Source organism: Papaver somniferum, chromosome 2, assembly GCF_003573695.1.
Source record: "Papaver somniferum cultivar HN1 chromosome 2, ASM357369v1, whole genome shotgun sequence".
Taxonomy (NCBI): domain Eukaryota; kingdom Viridiplantae; phylum Streptophyta; class Magnoliopsida; order Ranunculales; family Papaveraceae; genus Papaver; species Papaver somniferum.
This window is the reverse complement of record NC_039359.1, coordinates 205,169,232-205,186,174: the sequence shown is the minus strand read 5'-3', so window position 1 is coordinate 205,186,174 and position 16,943 is coordinate 205,169,232. Positions and strand designations below refer to the sequence as shown.

Genomic DNA, 16,943 nt, shown 5'->3' with positions numbered 1-16,943 from the left:
TTTTATTTTTTGCCTTATTTTTTGGCTATAAAATGAATTATTATACGAGTTCATTCTACAAAATGAACTACTTTAATGAACTATTATACGAGTTCATTCTACAAAATCAACTACTTTAATGTACTATCATGCTAGTTAGTTCATTCCAAAAAGTGAACTCTTTGTATTAAATAACATACGACTTCATTTACAAAATGAACTCGTATAATGAACTATTATTACGAGTTCATTATACAATATGAACACCTATCACGGGTTCATTCTAAAATATGAACTACCGTTTACGAGTTCATTTTATAAAATGAACTACCATAATGAACAACTATTACGAGTTCATTTACAATATGAGCTACCATTCTTAATTACTATTACGAGTTCATTTTACAACATGAATTATCAATCCTAGAATATGAACAACTATTATGAGTTCATTCGAAATTAAGAACATCTATCACGAGTACATTCTTCAATATGAACTATAATAATGAACTATCATTACGACTTCATTCTTCAAATTGAACTACTATTATGAGTTTACTTTACAAAAAAGTAGCTAGTATATACGAGTTCATTTTACGAAATGAACTGCTACTATTATGAGTTTATTGTACAAAATAAATTGCTAGTATATACAAGTTCATTTTACGAAATGAATTGCTAGAACTAGAAAGAACTACCTTGTTCAAAAATAGTGTTCATTCTCGAAAATGAACTATTATACCGAAAGAAATTAAAAGCTCTGAAACATAGCGACAATGGTACTCGTTGGAAAGCTATCGTCGAAGGCTTTCCGAATATATAAAATATATTAATTTTCGACTTATATCTTGAGAGATATTTCATTTTTAAGTTTTTATTTATTAAAGTTAGAAAGAGAGAGAAATTGATAGAGAAAATAAAGAAGAGAGAGAAAACAAGAAAAATCATTCACGTGATGAGGAAAGAAAAATAAAAAAATAAAGGTTATTTTAGATATTTTAATATTTTTAAATAATTATAGATCAAATGGAAAATGTGATTTTTGAAATGACCAAATAAACGTGGGACCACTTAAAAAAGAATCAAATCATATTTTTCCTGGTTGTGTTAGTAATGGCCTCCTTATATGTGCGACCAGCGTATATTGGTTTTCCGACACATCACCTTCCGGATAGCACGGTGGCAAAAACGTCTGTAAGTACTGCTTCCTCTATTGATTTTTGTTCACAATTGGTATTTGGTCACAATGGGTTCTATATGAAGTTCTTAGATCCGAAAATAGATCAGCTAAACACTGGACAGTTATGCCTTATTATGTTCATGTTCAAGTAATGGCCTCCTTATATGTACGACGAGCGTATATTTGCAGGAGACATATTATGTTTGCAATGTAATAACTGGGAATTGGGCATCACTTCCTCCACCTTCAATAGCCAGTGCATTTGTTCTTACTGGATTCGTGTGTGATTATGCGTCTTCATCAAGGCAGGATTCCGCAAGTTGTTACAAGGTTGTGTGTGTTCGAAGTTTGGAAATTCGTTGACGAACAAATTTAACATTGAAATATATTCTTCTGAACTTAATGAATGGAAGATATGTGAAATTTTATGCCCACAAGATGTCACTTGGCGATTCCCTGTTTATAATAATTTAGTTTTCCTTAATGATGTTTTGTTTTGGGTTGACAGAAGAAATAGAATCCTAGCTTACAATTTCAGTGAACGAAAAATTGGTGGTAACCAATGTAGGTTGATAAACTTGGCTTACGAATGTGATCATGAGTTAGAAGATAACGGTTCGTATTATAGTCGATCTGATAGTTGCTGTAATCAATATCTTGGCAGGGAGTCGGAAGGCTTGCTTTGTTATGCAAGAATCAGGAGGAATCAGATGACTTTGAACGTTTGGGTGTTTGAAGATAAATGGATTTTATGCTATTAAGTGCGCTCTTATGTTTTTTTTTTTTTTTTTTCTTTTCTTCTAATTATCGAACTACTCCATCCTTTCGCTCCAATGGGTGAACCGGAACTTTGTAATGCAGTAGTCTAGCCAGAGCATATGAAGAAGATCTCTGCCATCAGTCTTAATTCCCTAGCTAGCGAACAAATTTTCTGCTTATATTGATAAGCCAATTGTCTTACCATGCATTGTTTAAAGGCAATCCTTCAATATGCACTCGAATATCAATTTCCTCTGAAAGCCATGTCAACTTCTTCAAGAGCTCGTATTGATGCTTTAATTAATGGATTTTGGCATGACACCTCTGTGAAGCCATGTTAACTTCTTTAAAAGCAATCCTTCAATATGCACTCGAATATCCATATAATAACGCATTGTATATGATTCTAAATTTGCCACTTGACTGAATATGTAGTTAGATACGGCATGTCACATGTATAATAATAGTCTCATTCTCATAGCTCATAATTGCAAAAAATCTTCAACATGACTGAAAATTAGTAACATGCAACTTGACATCTACCATACTCACCAAAACTTGTCTACTGATCCAGCGATCTGATATCATGACTAAAAGTCTATGACGTAACTCAAACCATTTCCCAAATCACCTGAAATTAAGTGCTACCCAAATAAAAGTTAAGAAAAACTTCCGAGGACTGTCAAGTTCCTACCAATTCCTAGCTATGTCATTTTGTGTGTCGTGGACTACCAAATTATGGATGGTTCCCATAACAACATAATTGTAATGCCAAATTAGGTCCTATCTAGGGTGAAGACGGAAATGTGATAGTGGGAGTTCTTCAAATTCGTCCGTGAATGATCACACAAAATCAGCGGCAGTGGGGTTCTTCAAACTCGTCCATGAAGACAGAAAGTGCATATTTCCTTTCCTCTATACGACTGGTTTCACATGTAACGAATGTTCTTCATCATCACTCATTTGGACGAGTTATATGGTTGTTCGTATATCAAACACAAGAACAAAGAACAAGGTACAACATCGAATTCTTTTCTTCTGATTTAGTAAATGGATCATCTATGAAACTTCATGTTCTTATGATGTTACTTTGAGAAATTCTTTAATTAACAGTGTAGTTACTCTTAATGGAGTTTCGTATTGGACCGATGGCAAAAAGAAAATCGCAGTCCCTTAATCTATAAATTTTGCCGATCAAAAAAATAAAATAAAATCAATATATGATGATCGACTTGCCTGACAAGGATGAAGTCCGGGATGTTGATCGTTTTTGTCAACGTCAATGTCTTGGGGAGTCTAAAGGAAACATATGCTATGCCTGCCTCAGTAAGTAAACAAGGGGTGGGAATTCAATGCCGACTGTGTGAGAGTGCTACTAAATCAGCATTGTCGAGTTTTTTAGCAGCCAGACCTCTGATAAATGCACTTGTATTTTTATCATTTATTCGTATCTAGTCCACCTATAATTTTGTATTTAGTTCACTCAAATCCTACATGATTATAGAATTTTTTTTCCTGGTTCCGCACTTAGTTGCAGTTTTGAGGCATGCAAGTATACATTGAGTACGGACACATGGGATTCAAACACAACCAATAATAAACCAAGGTGACCTAAGTATACACAATTCGTTTTCTAATAATAAGCGCTAAAAAGAAGTCTAGTTCATACTGTTCGGAAAATCGGCACCCCGAGCGCAGCGGAAATCAGGATCACAAAGGGAAATCGGTGATTTAAGCCAAATATGGGAGAAATAGTAAGAGAGACATAAGATAATGAAACACACATAACCATAACACAAGATATACGTGGTTCACCTTTACAGGCTACATCCACGACCAACACCACCAGAAAAACTTCCATTAAATCAAAGAACATTACATGCTCTTTACCCAAGACAAGGCTCAAAGAGTTAACAAGACATACCCGAGAACACCATCGAAGAAACCATATAAACCAGCTCTCTATCATTCGCCAGGCCAGCCTCGTGTCTTCTCTTCTACACCGTCTTCACATTTGCTAATAACAGAGGAGCAACATAGAAATACTAGAAACCTGGTTTAGGGCAAAGCCCCAAACCCTAAACACTAGAACACCAAAATCCTCTCTCTACAAGTTTTTCTCTCACACCGATATTGACCTTCACGTTAACAGACGACCCTCCCTAACAAAGAGATCAAAATCCTAAGCATAAGGATTTACCGCTCTTCTAAGTTGGATTATGTTTACAACTCTAAAATACTAGCACTATATATAGAGAACACAAACTTTGCCTTCAAGAAACCTTAGCTTTAAGAACAAGCTATTTTTCCTAACTTGGCTCTTGAATTCCTAAACTTTAGGATCAAGTTTGCACAAGATAAAGGTCAAACTTTGCACCACCGACTAAACCCCACACATACAATACACAACACTCCAAATACAAATGAGTGAATCGAATTTTGTATTGCGCATGCACCCTCCTCCATCCTTTAGGTGTAATTTTGTACAGTACGGCGAGTATGTGATGTATTGTTTGTCTTTTCTTTTTCATAAGGCAAGGATTAAGTCTAAAGAAAACCAAACCAAACAAGATAACCAAACCAAACAAGATATGTGAAATTATTATTACATACCAGGCAGAAATCAAAGATAATAAATTAAGAGTTGTTCCACAAGATTTAAACAGCGTCTTACTTATTAGCGTACTGATAGAAGTGCAAAAAACAAATGACAGCGTAAGGATATCAGACAACGAGAAGCCTAATCTAGCTCTATGCACTGCACTCTGATGATGAATCATGACAAGGCCTCTTCCTTTTCTGAACAGTAAAAAATATAGCGGCATCATCATAATCATATATTATTAATACATAGACCAGCAATCTTTTTTTTTTCATCTTTTGTTAACAAGAAGATGATAATAGGATAGTGAAACCACATCTTAAGGCCGAGCTGATAATGCAGTCTTTCAGCTTTTCTTCTGTCATCTTCTCTTGCTTTTTCACCTGCAAAAAGTACATTTAAATCCAGTAACGGATAGTTCACAAAAAAAAAAACTCTACAATTTGTTTCATCAATCATTGATGTCGGTTATCGGGTTACATTAAAAATGCGTATCTGTTAATTATTATGTCAAAAGACATATCTACCCGCCACAGCACCACCTAAAGTTAGCTTAATTTTTTTTCTTAATCCACAAAGAATTTGGTGCTGATGTCGTTGTTAATATCATCCTGACTTTACTATTGTAGCACAGTGACATCCGCATAAACTTATCTTTAAGTTATCCAGTTAACATGAGTAATTAAAGTTATAAAACAAATCCGCATTCTTGTTGATTGATTTGTTACTCCCATTTAAAAAACTGTGTATGTTTTAAACTTCTCAATTATTTTTTGATGACTAAAAAACTAAAAAGGCAATAGTTTTGATATGATATTTTCTGCACTTTCCAATTACATTTTCTAATTTTTAAATTGTTCAAAACATATACTCAAAAAACTTTGAACGGTTTTTCCATCTTTTAAATGACTGAGAGCGACTAATTAAATCGCCAAAGATCATGAACTGTTCGTATATAATATATTAGTACTATTACATTACAATGGCCGGCGATCCAATTCTTTTAGAAGTATATAATGAACATTAACATGAACAAAAATACAGAGAGTTTGAAACACCTTACTTTGATAAAGACAGTGCTTAAGACTTGTTGGGGTTTAATTTGATCCAGAGCCGCATAACTAATCTCGAAACCAATAGTTTCCATCACGCGAAAAATATCCCCTGCCACGCCTTTTGCACCTATGCATGTTATCTTCACTATGAATCTTTTCTCTTCCATTTTCTCTATGTCGATCTACAAGATTGTTACTTTTTAGAATAGCAAACAAATAAACAAACAAACAGTAACGAGGAATGAAATAGGGATGAAAAGCAACAACAACTAATAGAAATCGAATTGGTGGATGTTACATCGGTGCTATGTAATTTTTCCTTTTGAAGGAAAAAAAGTATTTAAACCGCTAATTGGCTTATGGCTACTCCCTCCATTCCATTTTAAACTACGATTTAGCAGTTCTCACACATATTAAGAGAAAAAAAGAGAAAGACTGTTTTTTTTAGCCTTTGTCCATGAAAGAAGTTTTCAAATATTTATTGCTATTACCATGTTTACACTTCCAAGGTAAAATTAAAGGTGTTAGTGGTAGTTTTGTGGAAAATATGAAAACTCTCTAAGTGTTTTGGAACTAGAATGTGGATTTCTTTTTTGATACACATAGAATGTCCCTAGAACTAACCTTAAGTACAATAGCGTAGGATTTATGCTATTACATGGTTTCGATCCCCAACCTCACCTATGGGAGGAAACTTGAGAATCATCAGAATGTTTTTTCACTCATCTAATGTTGATTGAAGGGAGCGTATTGTTACATTAAAATAAATAAAAGAAATCGTTTATGCAGGGGAAAATGTGTTCTAAGTGGAAGTCACGCGGAAGTATAAAAAGATTAGACCATCCCCCAAACCTCTCCAAAACCCTCACGTACTGATTCTCATGGCATTCAGTTAGAGTTTAGGGTGTTTTGGAATAGTTTTTGGGACAGTTTTTCCAGGAACATTGTAAAAATTATAGACCGGGAAGAAACTTTGACAAATGACTTGCTTTCAAAAAGGAAATCAAAAAAGGAAATAATAATCAAAAAGGTAAGTGTGGAATTAGCTATGAGTCACCAACTCATCTCTTTGATATTTGTGATATGAATAGCCATGCATGCATGTCCGTACCTCGATTATTTGTGGTTTGGGTTTAGAAGCAGTGCCGGGAACGCTAGTTCTTGCACGAGTATCATCACTAAGATCATGCTCATGATCATCTTCATCTTCATCACCCTCCATAATAACATTGTTTACCAATCTAGGTCGCTGTTGTTGAAATAAGTGTTGTTCTTTAAGTTCCTTTTTTATCTTATTTGTTTCTTCTTGAATATTCTTTAAATAAGATATCGCATCTACCAATACTGATCTCTTATTCATCTGCAACATATTCACCAATGGAATTCTTTAGTCTCCAAAATCAGAAACCCACGCATGTAACAAAATATAATTGAAAAAAAAGTAGTTATGTTACCTTTGTGATGTTAGGAACAAGGGCACGTAAATCAAGTAGTTGTTGACCAAGTCTCTTCCTTCTATTCCTTTCTGAAACTAAATTTTTACAATTTACTTTTCCTGTTTTGGATTCACCATCTATATCTTCTTCCATCTCGTCGTCATCATCTGCTATAGAACTATTAGTAGCAGAAGCAGCCGTAGTGGTACTTTGATTACGTCGCTTGGTTGATGATTTAGGTGGCTTTTCGATATTGTGGAGTTTTTGCTTCTTCAGCCGCAGTTGTTGAGGAACATGTTCAGAAACTGATGATGGAGAAATTGATGCCATGGTGATTAGATTGTCACTATCAGTTTGAAAATGCTGATCAACACCAACACTTCGAAAACTACTCTCTGCCATTACATTAAGATACGTCTCACAGTTTGCGTCTTTATCAACCGGTTGATCAAGAATAACTTCGTCGTGACCAGGAAGAAGTTGTTGAGGAACATGTTCAGAATCTGATGATGGAGAAATTGATGCCATGGTGATTGGATTGTCACTATCAGTGTGAAAATGTTGATTAACACCAACACTTTGAAAACTACTCTCTGCCATTACATTAAGATACATCTCACAGTTTGCGTCTTTATCAACGGGTTGATCAAGAATAACTTCGTCGTGACCAGGAAGAATAGGGTAATAATAGTGATCTTCTGGTGGAGAAATAACGGTATTATCAAATTCATGAAGATCGAGTGGAAACGGTGAATCAGGTCTAGGTAAGCTGAGAGGAAGGTTGCATTGTGAATTAGGGTGCTCATATTCCATGTTTATACTAGTACTAGTGGTATTTGTATCAAGCATTTGAAAATCTAGAAGTTGTTGAAGATCTTGAGGAATAATGTCCGGATCATCTAAATCTAACCATGAAGAAATTGTATCACCCATTTTGGATTTTGAGTTATCCATATTGGGTGCTTGATTCATTTCTTCATCATGAAAACCATAAGCATTTAATCCCTCCATATCTGCCATCATCTAATCACTCTGTTTCCACGTTAAGTGTAAAATTTAAGGGGATTTATCTTGAATTTGTTTACAAAAGATATGGAGGAATATATAGAGAAATAATGAAGAAACTCCAAAATAGTTAGTGTGTGTGCACTGTGCACCGACCACGCTGAGGATTTTTGGAATCGGCTCAGCCAAATATTTCGAGTAATGACTACTACCTTCATTCCCCTCCCATCTTGCGAATACATGTTTTCTCGACCGCTATCAATATTATTATGTACTAGTCACCAGACTAGATATGGGTACATAATAGACTTCAATACTATTATACGATAAATTACCTGAGTTTATCGTCTCTAAAAACATGATATTGTGATATTTTGTTTATCTAAATGATACTGTCCAATGTATAATCCAGCTACACTAATTACACTGTTGTGCTGCGGGATCTTGAAAACCCAAAATGGTTTTCCAGGAGTTATTCATGCAGGAACTCTTCTTTTGTTTACTTATTAATTGTTAGGTCATCAGATAATAGTTTTCTTTGCTGAAAGTTATTTAGAAAGTATGTGTTTTTGTATACCATGGAGTTCTCAGACCAACAAAGTATCCCAAAACTTGCAGCCTTTTGGGGACATAATCATTTTTCCCTTTAAATATAGACATATAGTCATTGATTTGAACCCACTACCGTGTGTTAACATGCCCTCATTATACTGACATGGATCCTAGATAAATTAAAATCTCAAACAAACATCTAAGAATTTTTTCACATATAAGAATTTTTCGATGCAAATCAAAGTACCATTTCATCCAAAGTTTTGAAGTACAACAACATGTGCATCATGTTTAATAATTTTTGTGCCCCTTTAAGCTGGTAATATGATGAGTGTATACCGATACTGTTAGAACACCTCTAATTGTGGTTAAAAGTTTAATTAGTTTTATTGACTAGTTTTTTAGATTTTCAATTGGAATATTCTATCTCCAATGCCTAGATGAGCAGAAGGAATGATATGGCCAACAAAAATCTTAGAATAAGTATCGTACATCTAAATGCTAGATTTTCATACATATTGTTAATTAAACTAAGAAATTCTGTTTTATTGTTTGAAATAAAATAAAAATTCTGGAGAATGAAAAATTACAACTTTTAAACCATTTATACCAAGGCATGAAATATTTGAATTAACTCTCAATACCATTGGGGAAGGTTTATGAATCAAAGGTCGCATTTTCGTCTCTTGGACAAAACTCATAAGTAAAATTTAAAGTGACTACCGAACAAAAAAAACGGAAAATGGGTCATTTGTCCAAATATTTTTAAATCACGGTTCAAATGGACGAGTAAAAAATAATTTGGGTGAAATGGTCAAAAAAAAATTAGCAAGGATGAAACTGGATTCATCCTAGCTTAAATTTAAAAAATAGCAAGGATGAAACTGGATACATCCTGTGTAAATTAAAAATAAGAAAAAATATTTGAAAATGGACACGATGAAACTGGTTACATTCTGCCTATTTTTACATTTTTGTCCATTTAAACAGTATCAAAATCTAACTGTCCATCTCACCTAGGAATTGTTGATTTTTGATCTTTTTAAGCAATTTTGTGAAAAAAAAAAATTATGCACTGATTATGTACTGGAAAGTGGAGACGCGCTTCTTAAATATTTCAACCACAATTTATTTCAAAAACGTGAAAACTAAGAACCTTAATTTGTTTAAATCAGTTGCATAAGCAAGTATGTAGGACTTAAAGTTCTTATGCGCTACTCCGGTTAATTATTATAAATATTAATAGTCACGGCTATGGAGGGTGCAACTATAGTATTTGGAAAAAAAAAATTTATTAATGTTAAGAAACTTGATTTTTTTTTTTACATCATCTCCTTTCTGTTTTGGTAAGTATTCAAATAGTTGTAGATATAATTGTCAATATGATATACGGAAAAATATAAAAAGTGCTGAATATCAATATTATTATATTTCCTAGCCACTAGTTGAGCTTTTCTAATTCCAAAGATATTGTGCAAGCTAGACATGTAGAAAGCATTTGATAGTGTAAGCTGACATATAATTATGCATGTTTTAAAGTATTCAAGATTTGGAGAAAAATGGATACATTGGATAGACTGGTGAGTGTGAACTCTGCACAACACTCAGTATTGTGGTAGCTGAAATATTTACAAGGAGATTCAGTCTATGGTGCATCAACATAGAAATTTAAACCTCAGAAAGGGTTAAGACAAGGAGATTCAGTTTCTCCTTTTCTCTTTATTATGGTAGTTGAAATATTTACAAAGTTGATGAATAAAGCCATGGAACTCGACATGATCTCTAGGTTTTACATCAACAATGAGCTGGGAGGGTCTCATTTACAATATGCATATGACACTTTGGCGTGTTTTCGGATGCAAAGGAAGAAGAAGCAGAAAACCTACTAATTGTACTACAGATATTTGAAGCAATGACTGGTTTAAAGGTAAATCTGGCTAGAAGCTCAATTCTTAGTGTGGGAGCAGATGATAAAGTTCAAGAGATGGCTGACATCTTGAATTGCAACATTGAGCAACTTCCTCTAAAATATCTTGGTCTTCCACTAGGAGCTACTAGCATAAATTCCTCCATTTGGGATGTTGTTGTAAAAAAATTCTAAAAGAAGTTGGCGCTATGGAGGAGAATTTTTTTTACAAAAGCTGGAAGAGTACTGCTCATTAAAACTACTATATCCAGCTTGCCACTCTACTTCTTATCTATCATTCCCACGCCAGTAAAGATGGAACAAAAGTTAACTCAAATTATGAGAGACTTTTTGTGGGGGTCTTCAGCTGATAAAAAGGAAAATTGTTTGGGTTTCTTGGGATGAGATAAGTAAACCTAAGAAATTGGGTGGTCTGGGAATTAGGTGCTTAAAAATTACCAATAAAGCTTTGTTGTCCAAATGGAGCTGGAGATATGGACGTGAGAGAAAACAGTTATGGAGAAAGATAGTTCAAATCAAAATAAAGGGAGATGAATCTGATCTATGGGCTAAAGATTCATTGATACCTCAAGGTAGAGGTATATGCAAAGGGATTCAACAACAAAAACATATATTATAAGAGATAACAAAGCTAAACATACAAAATGGAAATTCTTTGAAATTCTGGTGGGATAAATGGAAACTAGATGTGACATTAAAGGAGAAGTTCCCTAGAATTTATAAACTTGCAGTAAACAAGAATGCAACAATAAGAGAAATCTCAAAAGGAATCTCAAAAATGTAGAAATCAGAGAGGTTACAGAACTTTTTCGACTGCTGGGAGATACACCAAATTTAACTGAAAAAGAAGATTCAATCCAGTGCAATGTCTCTATTGGGTTTACAACAAAATTTTGTTATAACTGGCTTATTGAAAGAAGTGACAGTCCTTCCTCTCAGGTACCATACTCTTGCATATGGATTAAGCATGTCCCTCCTAAAGTTCAAGTCTTCTTATGGTCAGCTGCACAAAATGCAATAGCTCCAACCGATAATTTAGTGAGAAGAGGATGTGCTTCCAACAACATGACCTGTTCTCTATGCTCACAAGAAGATGAAAATGTAAGTCACTTGTTGCTGCATTGCCAAATTACCTCTCAAATATAGAACTATTTATTGAAGGGATACAATGTTAAATGGGTGCAGTCTAGAGATGTTTGCTCTCAATTACAAGCATGGAAGTTTAGAAGAGGAAGAAACATGGGAAGGAAGATATGGCCATTGTTAATGTTTGCCATTTGCTGGGTGTTATGAGATGAAAGGAATAGAAGAGTAATGGCAGGCAAGAATCCCAGAAGCATAGGTACCTTGGTCAATGAAGTTAAAGCCAAAATATACAAATGGGGAGCACCATCAAATTGGTTCAGATAATTTATCTTTAGAGATTTGATCACCCATTGGAAAATAATCCTAGATTGTAGGTAAATTTCAATATAACTCTCTAGGGTTTGTAATTGGGGACTGAAAGTCCATGTATGATTACCTTTTCCTCTTAATACAAGTTCAATCTTTGTACTCAGAAAGAAAAAAAGCTTTTCTAATTCCAACTGACATGGCGGTCTATGCAAATTACAATTTGAAAAATGTTTGACGTGGTTTTCATCTATATTTTGATAAACCCAAAAAAAAGAATTTACAGTAAATATTAAAAGAAATTCAAATTTAGTTTGATTAATTTTTTGTTGGAATATTGTACTTATAAGCAAAAACGCTTAAGAAATATAATAGTTTTTAAAATTATATATATTTAATAGTAAAAGTTATAAAAAAAACTAATATGAAGCCATTTCAAGAGATATGTTTGCTTTTGTAATTTGTTATACCACTATTTGTCGAACCCGATAATTTACCAAACACAATATTTTATCAAACGTTCAGCAACTTTTTTTACACATCAAAACACAACAACACACAGTATGAAAATCCTTTTAAAAACTCATTATTGCTAAAAAAAGGCCGACAACAACAATCCCAAACTGTCATAGTTGGGATATACACCATTATTGCTAAAAAGGCCAACAATTAAAGCGGACAGAATAGTTTATGATTAAAGTTATACTGTGGGGTTCATCCCTAGTTATAGCCAATGTAGTCAATATCGGATACCGGTTTGTCTCGGCTGAGGACCGGTACACTGGTACAACATTGTATCGGGGAGATCTCGGTTTCAAATATCGGGGAGATATCGGTTCTAAATTTATATCTATAATTTATATTGTTTCACACAAAATTATACAACATTAAAATGCATCAATTTTAGAGAAACAAACAAGTTCATTCAAAACATAAGAGTCGTCGTATGAAGTTCAAATTGGAAAAATGGGAGAATTCACAACTTTAAAGTTCACAATCTGGAAACATAATTAAACATGGACATTACAATTTTAATCAAAATCATTCGATTCATCATAGACATCATAATCTTCCGTAGCTCCATCATCTCCACCAAGTAGTCCATAATTAGAGTCCAACATCAAGTCATCAGTATCATATCCACTATATTCAGAGTCAGTTGGATAAGTAGATTTGCGTCGGGAGATACAAGCACTTTTACCAACAACTGGCATACCTTTTTCACCAACAATATCTTGCAAATCATCCAAAATAACATTATCTCCTTGTACAACCAAGTCATCCAAATTCTCTAAAGCCAACCATTCATCATTGTCATCACGCTCATCCAGAAAAATGGGATCATGAGCTTTCGGATCATCATTATATTGACTGATTTCTTTGTATCGACGTTCCAATTTCTTGTTGTATTGAATAAAGACGCTATCATTCAATTTTTGTTGCTTTATGCGATTTCGCTTCTTTGAATGCAACTGAAAGACGAAAGGATAATAAGTAAATGAAACACATCAAACAGATTGAATCTTGATGTTCATCATTATAAATTGAACCAAATAGAAAAGCCAAATATAAATCAAGTGTGTTGGAACATAACTTAGTATTTAGCGACCCTAAATGCAGGGAAAAGGAGAAGACAGGTTTAGATTGACTCACCACCGGTCCATCAAAGGTAGCGATGGCAGCACAGAGAACAATACCATGATCATTTTGATTTTGGGTCATAGACTGATTTGGATCATTAGCACATGACATCATATGGAACAATGAAAAATGCCCTACTCTTGCTCATATAGTGGTATACAATGGTAACACATTACACATTCACTACAACTTGGTGTGTCGCGGCACCTCAGGAAACTGAATTACAGGCATACATATGGTCTAAATACCCTTACAGGAAAATGGTAATACATGAAAAATAATCAGTGCAAGTAAGACTCAACAAGATTAGAATACTTACATTCTGAAATGTGCTCCAGTTTCGCTCACACGGGGAAGCAGAACAAGTAAGACTCAATACCCTTATTGCAAATTTTTGTAGGTTTGGGGTATCGATTCCTCCATATGTAATCCACCAATCATCTGTCATAAACACGGACAAAATAATTATACAAATGCATAGGTAACACAGATGTAATCAAACCTTCAACTTACATAACAAACAAACTTACGAGGTTGATCTTTATATCTTCTTTTTTTGCAAACCGGAGTTCCCAAGATCCCGTTAGCATCACTGTAGTCTCTCAATTCAGTTGTAGCTTTCTCAAGATCTTCTTCATTGGGAATAAGCCTTTGCATTGCTGTATGAAGTCCCCTTTTAATTTCTATGTACTTAAGATCATTATCCATTAGATGAGCAGGGACTTTGTAGAATATGGAAGGATTTAAATAATATGCAGCACAATGTAGAGCATGATTGAAGTTATTCTTCCATCTTTTATCAAAGATAGCCTTAATTACAGCCCAAGTACTATCATCTTGACTGAAATTCTCCTCGAGTTTCTCCCTTGCTATCCTCATTGCTTCATAAAAACAAGGCATTGTAGGTTTGCGCTCGATATCCACTAACCTTACAACCTTAACCAAAGGCTTTAGCACTCTACAAGAATAATCAACATCTTCCCAAAATGTACCGCTTGTGACAATTTTAAGTACATTAATTCCCAAAGTTTCTTTTGCAAACCTCATTTTCAACCACTTATCATTCACAAACATTATTTGCAAATGGGTTTTATACTTTGCAAGACTTTCTAGTATGTAGTACTGAGTTGCAAATCTAGTCTTTGTAGACCTATGTAATTCACCACCGATCATCTCCCTCATTAAGCTTAATACTTGAAAATGAGCATAAATATATGTAACGAGTCTCTTACCTAGAATGACGGCTGTCTTGATTCGTGGAAGCTTGCCACCAAGTTCTTCTAGCATCAACTGAACACAATGAGCACCACAAGGAGTCCAAAACATATTTGGGTATTCAAGCATTAAATCTTTCCCTGCCTTTTTAAAATTTTAACCATTATCGGTAATGAACTAAACTATATTTTCTTCCCCAACATCGTTAATTACCTCCTTTACAAGCCCACGTATAAAATCAGCATCATTGGTTCTGTTTGACGCATCCACAGACTTCAAAAAAACTGTCCCTTTCGGACAATTCACCAAAAAGTTAATAAGATGTCGCTTTTTCCCATCTGTCCAGCCATCAGACGTGATAGAACATCCAAACCTCTTCCAATGTTCCCTAAATGTATCAACAAATTTCTTCATTTCTACTAACCGGTCCTTGAAAAGATTCGTACGAATCTGATGGTAAGATGGTGGGGGCATAGCTAACAAAAAACAACATAAAAAGCAAAAGTAAACCAAATGAATATACGATAAGAAGAACAGATTAAAGCACGTATTATAGCTAAAATCAACTGAGCATATCACAACTGCTTACCTTTCCCATAGTCGCCTATTGCATATATCATTTCTTTGAAACTTGGGCAACGAACAGTGTTAAATGATACTGAATTCTCAGTCATCCAAGCTGAAATGCATTTCCATGCAGTCTTCATTAACTTCTCTTTCACAGCTGAGTCTCTTTCAAGAGTGGCCTGTTGAGTTTTTTGTGGTCTGTCTTCATATATAAATCAATTGGACCTCTACTATTACTTTGGCTTATCCTCTTTCTCTTTGTCTGATTCTGAGAAACTAGTTGACTAGCACCCACACCAGCACTAGCACCAGCACCACGACTGCCCATATTGCCATCAATTTCAACTTCTTGTTCTTCAACATCGGTATCAGCATCAGAGGCTTCATCTGAGTTGTTTGCACGCCGATACGCTAAATCAATGTTATCCTTATGAGCTTTTTTGGTCCTCTTTACAGAATTCACCAGACCAACTTTGTTCATAATATCAATGGACACATTTGGACATGAAGAAACATTCCCTTTAATATGTAAAAGATGCTCCTTAAGCCTAGTAATTCCACCACCACGAATTAATTTCTTACATAACAAACAAGTAATTATATTTTGATTTGCTAGGTCTTGGCGTTCACCCCATTCCCATGCTGGATCTTTAGTTTGAGTAGCCGAAGAAGAGGGCAATAAATCACAGGTAGTGTTTGCCGTATTTGAATTTGATGCATTAGAAGAATCCATAATCACAACCTACAACAGAAATAAAACAAATTAAATCCCAGGAACAGACTGATAATGTATGCAACTACATACTAATACTATCATCAACAACACAACAAAAAGATTAAACCTCAACATTTCCATCAACAACCAATCTTAAGGAAATCAGTAGCAATAAGTAAAACAGAAAATTCAAATCCAAATCCCTAAAACAGAAACAAACAAAACAAAAGTGCAATAAGTATGTAAATAGACCTGAACCAAGCAAGAAAGACAATATAGAAAGAATATTATCACACAACTGTAGCTTCTTTGGGATTAATATATAAGCAGTGAAAATCAGTACACAAAAATTAAAATCGTTGTAATCTGTAAAGACATGGAGTTATCTATTTTAATACCCAGTTGCTAGATGAACTGTTTTGATGTTTCTTCAGCGACTTTCCCTTTGCTGGATATGCATATAAGATGTATCTTCCCTTGGACCTAAATTGCAAAAATCTAGCATCAGTTTTGGGTACCAGACTACCAATATTTGTTAATGATCAAAACCAAATTACATTCCAATAGTTTTCTTAAAAACCCTAAAATACACCAAAGTATGAACAAAGATTGACATAATCCATTTGAAATAGTTGACATAGATTGACATAATCGATTAATGATCAAAACTAACCTCTTGTTAAGATAGAATCAACTGAATCTCGCCATTAAAATAGAGAAGAAGAACCTGCAACGAAATTTTTGGAATTTAATCTCTACCCTTTGCGTATCGAGGGGATTTAGGGATTAAATCTCTTCCCTTCTCTTATAATCCCGAAAATGCCCTCAGAAATTACAGCAAATGACAAATATCGCCGATAATACCGATATTATCGGTGTACTGTATTTCCCGTATCGGACGGTATTATCGGCAAAAAA

At 34.3% G+C, this 16,943-nt stretch overlaps 1 protein-coding gene across 1 annotated transcript; it reads right to left on the bottom strand.

Moving 5' to 3' along the window:
- Positions 1 to 12,918: 12,918 nt before the first annotated feature.
- On the bottom strand, positions 12,919 to 16,489 carry LOC113352629. The gene is made up of 7 exons (XM_026596428.1): positions 16,424 to 16,489; positions 15,608 to 16,052; positions 15,333 to 15,512; positions 14,957 to 15,219; positions 14,059 to 14,887; positions 13,848 to 13,969; positions 12,919 to 13,359 (listed from the first exon to the last, which is right to left on the bottom strand). Exons 2-7 carry the CDS (start codon positions 16,041 to 16,043, stop codon positions 12,919 to 12,921), a joined length of 2,271 nt encoding a protein of 756 aa, XP_026452213.1. The 5' UTR covers positions 16,044 to 16,052; positions 16,424 to 16,489.
- Positions 16,490 to 16,943: the final 454 nt, after the last annotated feature.

Excerpts from the sequence above, each read along its gene's own strand:
- LOC113352629 (XM_026596428.1), bottom strand. The coding sequence starts at position 16,043 with ATGGATTCTTCTAATGCATCAAATTCAAATACGGCAAACACTACCTGT. Across the intron at positions 15,513-15,607 it reads TGGTGCTGGTGCTAGTGCTG|ACAGACCACAAAAAACTCAA; the intron begins GTGTGGGTGCTA and ends TTATATATGAAG. Across the intron at positions 13,360-13,847 it reads ACTGGAGCACATTTCAGAAT|TTGCATTCAAAGAAGCGAAA; the intron begins GTAAGTATTCTA and ends TTCGTCTTTCAG.